At 41.7% G+C, this 13,348-nt stretch overlaps 1 protein-coding gene across 2 annotated transcripts in view; it reads left to right on the top strand.

The window, feature by feature from the left end:
* Positions 1 to 13,348, top strand: part of Lamtor1 (Late endosomal/lysosomal adaptor, MAPK and MTOR activator 1) — a 106,858-nt gene that overhangs the window by 28,715 nt on the left and 64,795 nt on the right. The window contains exon 2 of one of the 2 annotated variants that reach the window (XM_071672909.1): positions 10,887 to 10,957. The exons of the other annotated variant lie outside the window; for it this stretch is intronic. Within the exon in view, the coding sequence (XP_071529010.1) occupies positions 10,887 to 10,957 (71 nt within the window). The remainder of the gene's footprint in view (positions 1 to 10,886; positions 10,958 to 13,348) is intronic. 2 annotated transcript variants of the gene reach the window in all.

Here is a 13,348-nt window from a genome sequence, read left to right as displayed (position 1 = left end):
ATGAGAAAGACCCATCCACTCGTATGTACATACATATATCCATACATATCAACATATATACATACATGTATATACACATACATATTCATGTTAGAAGAGATCACAGTTGAGGGTGTGACCAGTTAGATTTCTTTCGTACTGCTGGAAAATGAAACATTATAAGTATCCAAGTGCACTTTCAGGAACTGTTTACAAATTTGTAAACAGTTCCCTTTCTTGTTCACATGATAGATTTTATGATATGCATGTTGTTGGACTTGAACGCACCCAACCTCCAGTCGGGTAGTCACTTGTTTTTCAGATGGTGTCCTAGCTACGTTTCTTTGTTATGTATCAACTGACTGTTATATTTATTTCTTGTATCTCTCCCTGATGGTGTGATCATTACATGAAAATGCATTTGGGAACTTATCATATCTCATTTTCCTTTGGTAAGAAAGGAATACATATACATATATACACATATGCTTATTCATACTTACTCACTTTCATCCATTTTCAGTGCCACCCTACTCCACAGGAAACAGCATTGCAACCCCTTGTGTCAGCAAGGTAGTGCTAGGAAACAGATGAAGAAGGCCACATCCGCTCACACTCAGTCTCTTGCTCTTATGTGTAATGTGCTCAAACCATGACTCCCTATCCTCATCCAGGCTCCAGAGACCTTTCCATGGTTTACCCCAGATGTTTCATGTGCCCTGATACAGTCCACTGACAGCACGTTGACCCCAGTATACCACATCGTTCCATCTCACCCCATCCCATGTACACCTTTCACCCCACTGCGTGTTCAGGCCCCGATCGCTTATAATGTTTTTCACTCCATCCTTCCACCTCCAATTTGGTCTCTTACTTTTCCTTATTCCCTCCACTTCTGACATGTATATCCTCTTGGTCAACCTTTCCATGTGCATTCTCTCCATATGTCCAACATTTCAACACTCCCTCTTCTGCTTGCTCAACCACACACTTTTTATTACCACACATCTCTAACCCTTTATTACTTACTCAACTAAACTACCTCACACCTCATGTTGTCCTCAAATATTTTATTTCCAACATATCCACTCTTCTCTGCACAACCCTTTCCATAGCATTTGCCTTACAACCATATGATATTGTTAGAACTACTATTCCTTCAGACATATACATTTTTGTTCTGAGGTAAAGTTCTCTCTTTCCTCGAATATTTCATCCCATAACCTTTGCCTCCTCCCCCACTCTGTGACTCACTTCTGCTTTCATGGTTCCTTTCACTGCCAAGTCCTCTTCCAATATATCTAAAATGCTTCAGTTCCAATTTTTCTCCATTCATATTTACATCCCATCTAACTTGTTCCTCAATCCTGCTGAACCAAATAATCTTGCTTCTATTCACATATACTCTCAACTTTCTCCTTTCTCTCTCTCTTCCAAACTGTCACCATTTTCTGCATTATCAAAGGTGAATAACAACTGACACAGTTTCCAGGTCCTCTCATCCCCAACAGACTGCATACTCGCCCCTCTCTCTCCAGAACTCTTGCTTTTACTTCCTTCACCACCCCATTCATAAACAAATTGAATAACCATGGTGACATCACATACCCTTGCCACAGACAGTATTTCACTAGGAACCAGTTATTATCCTCTCTTCCTACTCGTACACATGCCTTGCATCCTTTATAAACACTTTCCACTGCTTCTAGCAACTTACCTCCCACACCACATATTTTTAAGATCTTCCACAAAGCATCTCTATCAACCCTATCATATGCCTTCTCCAGATCCGTAAATGCCACATACAAATCCATCTGCTTTCCGAGTATTTCTCACACATTCTTCAAAGGGAACACCTGATCCACACATTCTCTACCACTTTTGAAACCACACTGCTCCTCCCCACTCTGATGCTCTGTACATGCCTTCACCCCCTCATTCCCCTCATTCAATACCCTCCCATATGATTTTCCAGGTATACTCAGCAAACTTATGATTCTGTAGGTTGAACTATCACCTTTATCCCCTTTGCGTTTATACCTGCAATCCTTCAATCCTCAGGTTTTTCACCATTATCCATACACACATTGAATATCCTTACCATCCAGTCAGCAACACAGTCACCCCCTTTCTTGATAGGTTCAACTGCAGTACCATCCAATTGCACTCCTTTCCTGATTTTATCTTCTGCAAGGCTTTCACCACCTCTTCTCATTTCACCAAACCACTCTCCCTAACTCTCTTATTTTGCATACCACCCTGATCTAAACATCCCACATCTCCCACTCTATCGTCACACACATTTATCAATCTTTCAAAAAACTCACTCTGTCTCCTCCTCACTCCATCACTACCTGTTATCACTTCACCGATATCCCCATTTGTTCTCTTACCTTTTGCACAGTATTTACCTCCTTCCAATACATTTTTGCTCGCCCTAAAGTTTAAAGATACTCTCACCCCAACTCTCATTTGCCCTCTTTTTCATCCCCTACACCTTTATCTTGACCTCCTGCTGCTTTCTCTTATACATCTCTCAATCATTTGCACTCCTTCCGTATAAGTATCACCCAAAAGTGCCTCTTTTCTCTTTCACTAGTAACTTTACTTCTTCATTCCACCACTCATTACCCATTTTGGTATGCCCACTTCCTATCTTTTGCACATGCCATCACCGCTTCCCATAATACCTCCTATTCCTCACCTACTCCTCTCTCTTCATTTGCTCTCATCTTTTGCCATTCTGCACTCAATCTCTCCTGGTATTTCTTCACTCTAGTCTCCTTTCCAAATACAATTCCTCTCACCACTCTTCTCCCCAATATTGTCTCCTTTTTTTTGAAAACCTCTACAAGTCTTCTTCCTTGCCTTCACAAGATAATTATCAGACATCCCACCAGCTGCCTCTCTCAGCACCTTTACATCCAAAAAGTCTTTTACACGCCAGTCAAATAATAATAATGATGTTGATCATCTCTCCTACTCACTTAAGTATACTTGTTTATATCTTTTTTTAAACCAGATATTCCCAGTCACCAGTCTTTTTGCAGCACACAACTCCACTAGCTCTTGACCATTTCCATTCATAACACTGAATACCCCATGCACACCAATTATACCCTCAACTGCCAACTTACTTTACTTTGCATTTACATGACTCATCACTAATACCTGGTCTCATGCACCAAAACTGTTGACACACACACACACACACACACACTACACAACTGTTACCAAAACACTTACCTCTCATGATCCTTCTTCTTATTGCGAGGTGCATAAGCACCAGTAATCACCCATCTCTCACCATCCACTTTTAGTTTTACCCACATCAATGTGGAATTTACTTTCTTACACTTTATTACACATTCCCACAACTTGTACTCCAGGAGTAGTGGCAACCCTTCCTTAACTCTTGTCCTCAAACTAACCTGACTTTACTCCTATGACATTTCCAAACCATTCTTCCCATTTCCCCTTCAGCTTCATTTCACTGTGAGCAGGAAAATCCAGGTTTCTTTCCTCAAGGATACTACCTATCTGTCCTCTCTTCTCATCTTGGTTACCTCCACACTCATTCAGATACTCTAGTCTAAGCTTTCAAGGAGAATGAGCACTCCCCACAGACTCCTCTTTATGTTCCCTCTTTTAGAAAATGAAATAAAACAAGGGGAGGATTCTCAGCCCCCCACTCCACAATAGCTTGGGCAGAAACATACCTTAGTCATGGCCATCTCAGATGAAAGGGAAATATAGTACAAGAAAAAGAATGAAATCAGTAATAGCTCCATAGGTTTTTATGAGCCTGATGCTGAACCCTGTGAGAACTGTAGCCATACTTTTATTGGTTGCTTCTTTCCACCCTAATTTGAATTGGAAGGTGTGCACTATCAGTATGGTATGAAGAGGTGCCTCATGTCACATGCACCTATGATTAAGACTGGGAAAAAAATACCTGGAATCTCGGTTACCCTCATAACGCACTGAGGATAGTTATGGCTAGGCATAATTGCTTGGTGTGCTCTTCATCAGTAGTGGCTAATCGGTGATATTCTTTGTGTCACTACTTATGGTGGTGATAATTTGCCATATGTTGAACTGTATGCACTGGGAAGAATGATTTGCCCGATGTTGAACTGTTAGCCCTGGGAAGACTTCTTTACATGTTAGTATTCCAGTTGTGATGGCATGGATGATGTATTAGTCAATAGATGTCAATATGTGATATGACAAGCACACACAGTTCACTAGAATTAGGTATTTGTACAACAGTAAGTATGGATGATTTACTAGATGTTATTAATGTTTTTTGACAAAGTTATTTTTTTAGATTTTTGATAAATGGTGGTCTTAGGTACCCCCTGAATTTGGAGGAAGCTGTTGTGCGGGGGTTAAAAGTGGAAAAGTAATTAGGGGAAGGAAAGATGAAAGTAGGAATAGAATTCCACAACACTAATTGATCCCTGGGGATAGGGGAGATAGAATACTTCCCACGCATTCCTCACGTGTCGTAGAAGGCAACTAAAGGGGACGGGAGTGGGGGGGCTAGAAACCATCCCCTCCTTGTATTTTAACTTTCTAAATGGGGAAACAGAAGAAGGAGTCACGCGGGGAGTGCTCATCCTCCTCGAAGGCTCAGATTGGGATGTCTAAATGTGTGGATGTAACCAAGATGAGAAAAAAGGAGAGATACGTAGTATGTTTGAGGAAAGGAACATGGATGTTTTGGCTCTGAGTGAAATGAAGCTCAAGGGTAAAGGGGAAGAGTGGTTTAGGAATGTCTTAGGAGTAAAGTCAGGGGTTAGTGAGAGGACAAGAGCAAGGGAAGGAGTAGCATTACTCCTGAAACAGGAGTTGTGGGAGTATGTGATGGAGTGTAAGAAAGTAAACTCTAGATTGATATGGGTAAAACTGAAAGTTGAGGGAGAGAGATGGGTGATTATTGGTGCATATGCACGTGGGCATGAGAAGAAAGATCATGAGAGGCAAGTGTTTTGGGAGCAGCTGAATGAGTGTGTTAGTAGTTTTGATGCACGAGACTGGGTTACAGTGATGGGTGATTTGAATGCAAAGGTGAGTAATGTGGCAGTTAAGGGAATAATTGGTGTACATGGGGTGTTCAGTGTTGTAAATGGAAATGGTGAAGAGCTTGTAGATGTATGTGCTGAAAAAGGACTGGTGATCAGGAATACCTGGTTTAAAAAGAGAGATATACATAAGGATACATATGTAAGTAGGAGAGATAGCTAGAGAGCATTATTGGATTACCTGTTAATTGATAGGCATGCAAAAGTGAGACTTTTGGATGTTAATGTGCTGAGAGGTGCAACGGTAGGGATGTCAGATCATTATCTTGTGGAGGCGAAGGTGAAGATTTGTGGAGGTTTTCAGAAAAGAAGAAAGAATGTTGGGTGAAGAGAGTTGTAAGAGTAAGTGAGCTTGGGAAGGAGACGTGTGAGGAAGTACCAGGAGAGACTGAGTACAGAATGGAAAAAGGTGAGAACAAAGGAGGTAAGGGGAGTGGGGGAGGAATGGGATGTATTTAGGGAAGCAGTGATGGCTTGTGCAAAAGATGCTTTTGGCATGAGAAGTGTGGTAAGTGGGCAGATTAGAAAGGGTAGTGAGTGGTGGGATAGAGAAGTAAGATTATTAGTGAAAGAGAAGAGAGAGGCATTTGGACGATTTTTGCAGGGAAATAATGCAAATGAGTGGGAGATGTATAAAAGAAAGAGGCAGGAGGTCAAGAGAAAGATGCAAGAGGCAAAAAAGAGGGCAAATGAGAGTTTATATGAGAGAGTATCATTAAATTTTAGGGAGAATAAAAAGATGTTTTGGAAGGAGGTAAATAACGTGCGTAACACAAGGGAACAAATGGGAACATCAGTGAAGGGGGCTAATGGGGAGGTGATAACAAGTAGTGGTGATGTGAGGAGATGGAGTGAGTATTTTGAAGGTTTGTTGAATGTGTTTGATGATAGAGTGGCAGATATAGGGTGTTTTGGTCGAGGTGGTGTGCAAAGTGAGAGGGCTAGGGAGAATGATTTGGTAAACAGAGAAGAGGTAGTAAAAGCTTTGCGGAAATGAAAGCTGGCAAGGCAGCAGGTTTGGATGGTATTGCAGTGGAATTTATTAAAAAAGGGATGACTGTATTGTTGACTGGTTGGTAAGGTTATTTAATGTATGTATGACTCTCGGTGAGGTGCCTGAGGACTGGCGGAATGCTTGGAGAGTGCCATTGTACAAAGGTAAAGGGGATGAGAGTGAATGCTCAAATTACAGAGGTATAAGTTGAGGTATAATTGAGTGGGAGATGTATAAAAGAAAGAGACAGGAGGTCAAGAGAAAGGTGCAAGAGGTGAAAAAAAGGGCAAATGAGAGTTGGGGTGAGAGAGTATCATTAAATTTTAGGGAGAATAAAAAGATGTTCTGGAAGGAGGTAAATAAAGTGTGTAAGACAAGGGAGCAAATGGGAACTTCAGTGAAGGGTGCAAATGGGGAGGTGATAACAAGTAGTGGTGATGTGAGAAGGAGATGGAGTGAGTATTTTGAAGGTTTGTTGAATGTGTTTGATGATAGAGTGGCAGATATAGGGTGCTTTGGTCGAGGTGGTGTGCAAAGTGAGAGGGTTAGGGAAAATGATTTGGTAAACAGAGAAGAGGTAGTAAAAGCTTTGCGGAAGATGAAAGCCGGCAAGGCAGCAGGTTTGGATGGTATTGCAGTGGAATTTATTAAAAAAGGGGGTGACTGTATTGTTGACTGGTTGGTAAGGTTATTTAACGTATGTATGACTCATGGTGAGGTGCCTGAGGATTGGCGGAATGCGTGCATAGTGCCATTGTACAAAGGCAAAGGGGATAAGAGTGAGTGCTCAAATTACAGAGGTATAAGTTTGTTGAGTATTCCTGGTAAATTATATGGGAGGGTATTGATTGAGAGGGTGAAGGCATGTACAGAGCATCAGATTGGGGAAGAGCAGTGTGGTTTCAGAAGTGGTAGAGGATGTGTGGATCAGGTGTTTGCTTTGAAGAATGTATGTGAGAAATACTTAGAAAAGCAAATGGATTTGTATGTAGCATTTATGGATCTGGAGAAGGCATATGATAGAGTTGATAGAGATGCTCTGTGGAAGGTATTAAGAATATATGGTGTGGGAGGCAAGTTGTTAGAAGCAGTGAAAAGTTTTTATCGAGGATGTAAGGCATGTGTACGTGTAGGAAGAGAGGAAAGTGATTGGTTCTCAGTGAATGTAGGTTTGCGGCAGGGGTGTGTGATATCTCCATGGTTGTTTAATTTGTATTTGGATGGGGTTGTTAGGGAGGTGAATGCAAGAGTTTTGGAAAGAGGGGCAAGTATGAAGTCTGTTGGGGATGAGAGAGCTTGGGAAGTGAGTCAGTTGTTGTTCGCTGATGATACAGCGCTGGTGGCTGATTCATGTGAGAAACTGCAGAAGCTGGTGACTGAGTTTGGTAAAGTGTGTGAAAGAAGAAAGTTAAGAGTAAATGTGAATAAGAGCAAGGTTATTAGGTACAGTAGGGATGAGGGTCAAGTCAATTGGGAGGTGAGTTTGAATGGAGAAAAACTGGAGGAAGTGAAGTGTTTTAGATATCTGGGAGTGGATCTGGCAGCGGATGGAACCATGGAAGCGGAAGTGGATCATAGGGTGGGGGAGGGGGCGAAAATTCTGGGAGCCTTGAAGAATGTGTGGAAGTCGAGAACATTATCTCGGAAAGCAAAAATGGGTATGTTTGAAGGAATAGTGGTTCCAACAATGTTGTATGGTTGCGAGGCGTGGGCTATGGATAGAGTTGTGCGCAGGAGGATGGATGTGCTGGAAATGAGATGTTTGAGGACAATGTTTGGTGTGAGGTGGTTTGATCGAGTAAGTAACGTAAGGGTAAGAGAGATGTGTGGAAATAAAAAGAGCATGGTTGAGAGAGCAGAAGAGGGTGTTTTGAAATGGTTTGGGCACATGGAGAGAATGAGTGAGGAAAGATTGACCAAGAGGATATATGTGTCGGAGGTGGAGTGAACGAGAAGAGGGAGACCAAATTGGAGGTGGAAAGATGGAGTGAAAAAGATTTTGTGTGATCGGGGCCTGAACATGCAGGAGGGTGAAAGGAGGGCAAGGAATAGAGTGAATTGGAGCGATGTGGTATACCGGGGTTGACGTGCTGTCAGTGGATTGAATCAAGGCATGTGAAGCGTCTGGGGTAAACCATGGAAAGCTGTGTAGGTATGTATATTTGCGTGTGTGGACGTATGTATATACATGTGTATGGGGGTGGGTTGGGCCATTTCTTTCGTCTGTTTCCTTGCGCTACCTCGCAAACGCGGGAGACAGCAACAAAGCAAAAAAAAAAAAAAAAAAAAAAGTTTGTTGAGTATTCCTGGTAGATTATATGGGAGGGTATTGATTGAGAGGGTGAAGGCATGTACAGAGCATCAGATTGGGGAAGAGCAGTGTGGTTTCAGCAGTGTGGTAGAGGATGTGTGGATCAGGTGTTTGCTTTGAAAAATGTATATGAGAAATGCTTAGAAAAGCAAATGTATTTGTATATAGCATTTATGGATCTGGAGAAAGCATATGATAGAGTTGATAGAGATGCTCTGTGGAAGGTATTGAGAATATATGGTGTGGGAGATAAGTTGTTAGAAGCAGTGAAAAGTTTTTATCAAGGATGTAAGGCATATGTACGTGTAGGAAGAGAGGAAAGTGATTGGCTCTCAGTGAATGTTGGTTTGTGGCAGGGGTGTGAGATGTCTCCATGGTTGTTTAATTTGTTTATGGATGGGGTTGTTAGGGAGGTGAATGCAAGAGTTTTGGAAAGAGGGGCAAGTATTCTGTCTGTTGTGGATGTCAGTTGTGAGTCAGTTGTTGTTTGCTGATGATACAGTGCTGGTGGCTGATTCGTGTGAGAAACTGCAGAAGCTAGTGACTGAGTTTGGTAAAGTGTGTGAAAGAAGAAAGCTGAGAGTAAGTGTGAATAAGAGCAAGGTTATCAGGTACAGTAGGGTTGAGGGACAAGTCAATTGGGAGGTAAGTTTGAATGGAGAAAAACTGGTGGAAGTAAAGTGTTTTAGATATCTGTGATTGGATTTGGCAGCAGATGGAACCATGGAAGTGGAAGTGAATCACAGGGTGGGGATGGGGCTAAAGTTCTGGAGCGTTGAAAAATGTGTGGAAGACAAGAACGTTATCTTGGAAAGCAAAAATGGGTATGTTTGAAGGAATAGTGGTTCCAACTATGTTATATGGTTGCGAGGCATGTGCTATAGATAGAGTTGTGCAGAGGAGGGTGGATGTGTTGGAAATGAGTTGTTTGAGGACAATATGTAGTGTGGGGTGTTTGATCGAGTAAGTAATGAAAGGGTAAGAGAGATGTGTGGTAATAAAAAGAGTGTGGTTGAGAGAGCAGAAGAGGGTGTTTTGAAATGGTTTGGTCACATGGAGGGAATGAATGAGGAAAGATTGACCAAGAGAATATATGTGTCAGAGGTGGAGGGAACGAGGAGAAGTGGGAGACCAAATTGGAGGTGGAAAGATGGAGTGAAAAAGATTTTGAGTGATCGGGGCCTGAACATGCAGGAGGGTGAAAGGCGTGCAAGGAATAGAATGAATTGGAAAAATGTGGTATACCAGGGTCGACGTGTTGTCACTGGATTGAACCAGGGCATGTGAAGCATCTGGGGTAAACCATGGAAAGTTCTGAGGGGGAAAGGGAGCTGTGGTTTCGATGCATTATACATGACAACTAGAGACTGAGTGTGAACGAATGTGGCCTTTGTTGTCTTTTCCATGCGCTGCCTCGCACACATGAGGGGGGAGGGGGTTGTTCATTTCATGTGTGGCGAGGTGGCTACGGGAATGTATAAGGGCAGACTATGAATTATGTACATGTTTATATGTCCGTGTATGTATATATATGTATACGTTCATATGTATAGGTATGTATATGTGCATGTGTGGACGTGTATGTATATGCATGTGTATGTGGGAGGCTTGGGCCATTCCTTCATCTGTCTCCTTGCGCTACCTCGCTAACGCAGGAGACAGCGACAAAGTATGATAAGTGAATAGATATAATTGATGAAAGATGGAGGCATCAGCATGGTTATATCGAGTATGGCAGGTTTCTACCCATAATCAGTTGAAAGCAGTACCTGGCGAAAGCAGCAGCCAGGTACATGCCATGGGTCCAATCCCTTGTAACAGAAACATATGCAGATAGCTCATGAGAGCTATGGCTAAAATGAGAAAGGGAGAGAGCAGCAACACTGTAACAGATACAAAAGGAGTGGTTGAAGAGTTGATTGGTGGTGATCGCTTATAAGATGTGTGACCATAGTGGAATTTGAAAGCATAGACATTACAATACTGGGGGTTGGTTGCCATTATGTAGATGGAATAAGGGCAGAAACATAGAAATAACTTAAAAAATCACAGTAGTACCACCTGAGGTTAAGATTTTGGAAACAACCGCACAGTATTGGTGGAAATATGAAAAGCATGGATGTTTTGATTCTAGATATTTTAGGACTATAAATGTACCAGTAGTACAGTTGAGGCTTCAGGAAGAATAGTCAGATAGATACTATTTATGAATTGAGTAGGGCCAAGGATATGTCAAGTGAAGATCGCAGATGAGTGATATGGGATAGGATGTATGAGAGACTTTTTGTATGGAGATGATGTGGCTAGAAAGCTTGGTATTGTTTGAATAATTAACATGGTGTGCAGATTGAAAAAGTGAGAAACACCTAATAGGTATGGAATTCCATGTTTCACTTGTGCACTTTAACTAGGCATGTGTCGAGGATGTTTTTGACATTCCATATTTTACCATGTATCTGAATGATCTCATGGAATTGAAGATGATCAGATAGATTAAGGTTATTGTTTTGTACAGGACGGTGAAGTCAGTGAGAGGACTCGTCTGCTAAATGATCAAGTCAGCAATGCCTACCAGGTCAATGCCAGGTAATTTAGATTATGTGCTAATTACAGCACTTATGTATACAAAGTATAGCTTTAAAATTTCAAGCCTGTCCATTAATGCTTAATCCATTCACTGTTTATATATGCTTTAGGGAAATCAGTTTTGACCCCCACAGTAACATCTGCTGTGTGCTGCACTGCATTTCCTATTTTTTTCTTTAAATGTAGCACACAAGGCTGTTACTTATTATCCTTCCAGAAGATGCTGCCATTGGTTATGGATAGGTTGCATTGCATCTCAATTGGTTAAATAACAGAATGTCTCAGTATATCAAAGTGAATTGTGGAGTTAGTGCTTATTGAATATTGAGTAAGGCTCTGATGATGATAAAAACACCTCTCCAAGCAAAGATGGATATAGTTTAGAAGGAAAAAGTGTTCAGATTTGTGTACCAGTTGCAACTTTATCTACTATTGTGAATTTCTCAGGACCTCAGAACAAGTTTTAGCCATGGAGCAAGGAAAATCCAATAGAATATAAGCACTGCATGAGAGAAGTGGACAAGAATAGTGAAAAAAGCTGTGCCTGTGTAAAACTATATATTGAAGTGTTGAATGAATTTCCTGTGAGAATATATATTTTATTTATGTTTATTATACTTGATTGATGTTTCCTGCATTAGTGAGGTAGCACCAGGAAACAGATGAAGAATGGCCCAAACACTCATATACACACATATATATATATATATTTATTTATTTATTTTGCTTTGTTGCTGTCTCCTGCGTTTGCGAGGTAGCGCAAGGAAACATACGAAAGAAATGGCCCAACCCACCCCCATACACATGTATATACATACACGTCCACACACTCAAATATACATACCTATACATCTCAATGTACACACATATATACACACACAGACATATACATATATACACATGTACATAATTCATACTGTCTGCATTTATTTATTCCCATCAACACCTCGCCACACATGGAATAACAACCCCCTTCCCCGTCATGTGTGCGAGGTAGCGTTAGGAAAAGACAACAAAGGCCCCATTCGTTCACACTCAGTCTCTAGCTGTCATGTAATAATGCCCGAAACCACAGCTCCCTTTCCACATCCAGGCCCCACAGAACTTTCCATGATTTACCCCAGATGCTTCACATGCCCTGATTCAATCCATTGACAGCACGTCGACCCCGGTATACCACATTGATCCAATTCACTCTATTCCTTGCCCGCTTTTCACCCTCCTGCATGTTCAGGCCCCGATCACTCAAAATCTTTTTCACTCCATCTTTCCACCTCCAATTTGGTCTCCCACTTCTCCTCGTTCCCTCCACCTCCGACACATATATCCTCTTGGTCAATCTTTCCTCACTAATTCTCTCCATGTGCCCAAACCATTTCAAAACACCCTCTTCTGCTCTCTCAACCACGCTCTTTTTATTTCCACACATCTCTCTTACCCTTACATTACTTACTCAATCAAACCACCTCACACCACACATTGTCCTCAAACATCTCATTTCCAGCACATCCATCCTCCTGCGCACAACTCCATCCATAGCCCACGCCTCGCAACCATACAACATTGTTGGAACCACTATTCCTTCAAACATACCCATTTTTGCTTTCCGAGATAATGTTCTCGACTTCCACACATTCTTCAAGGCTCCCAGAATTTTCGCCCCCTCCCCCACCCTATGATCCACTTCCGCTTCCATGGTTCCATCCGCTGCCAGATCCACTCCCAGATATCTAAAACACTTCACTTCCTCCATTTTTTCTCCATTCAAACTCACCTCCCAATTGACTTGACCCTCAACCCTACTGTACCTAATAACCTTGCTCTTATTCACATTTACTCTTAACTTTCTTCTTTCACACACTTTACCAAACTCAGTCACCAGCTTCTGCAGTTTCTCACATGAATCAGCCACCAGCGCTGTATCATCAGCGAACAACAACTGACTCACTTCCCAAGCTCTCTCATCCTCAACAGACTTGATACTTGCCCCTCTTTCCAAAACTCTTGCATTCACCTCCCTAACAACCCCATCCATAAACAAATTAAACAACCATGGAGACATCACACACCCCTGCCGCAAACCTACATTCACTGAGAACCAATCACTTTCCTCTCGTCCTACACGTACACATGCATTACATCCTCGATAAAAACTTTTCACTGCTTCTAACAACTTGCCTCCCACACCATATATTCTTAATACCTTCCACAGAGCATCTCTATCAACTCTATCATATGCCTTCTCCAGATCCATAAATGCTACATACAAATCCATTTGCTCTCAACCATACGCTTTTTATTTCCACACATCTCTCTTACCCTTACATTACTTACTCGATCAAACCACCTCGCACCACGTATTGTCCTCAAACATTTCATTTCTAGCACATC

This window comes from Panulirus ornatus, chromosome 18 (genome assembly GCF_036320965.1).
Source record: "Panulirus ornatus isolate Po-2019 chromosome 18, ASM3632096v1, whole genome shotgun sequence".
Taxonomy (NCBI): domain Eukaryota; kingdom Metazoa; phylum Arthropoda; class Malacostraca; order Decapoda; family Palinuridae; genus Panulirus; species Panulirus ornatus.
The sequence above is the reverse complement of the archived record's forward strand: the minus strand, read 5'-3'. Positions and strand labels throughout refer to the sequence as shown.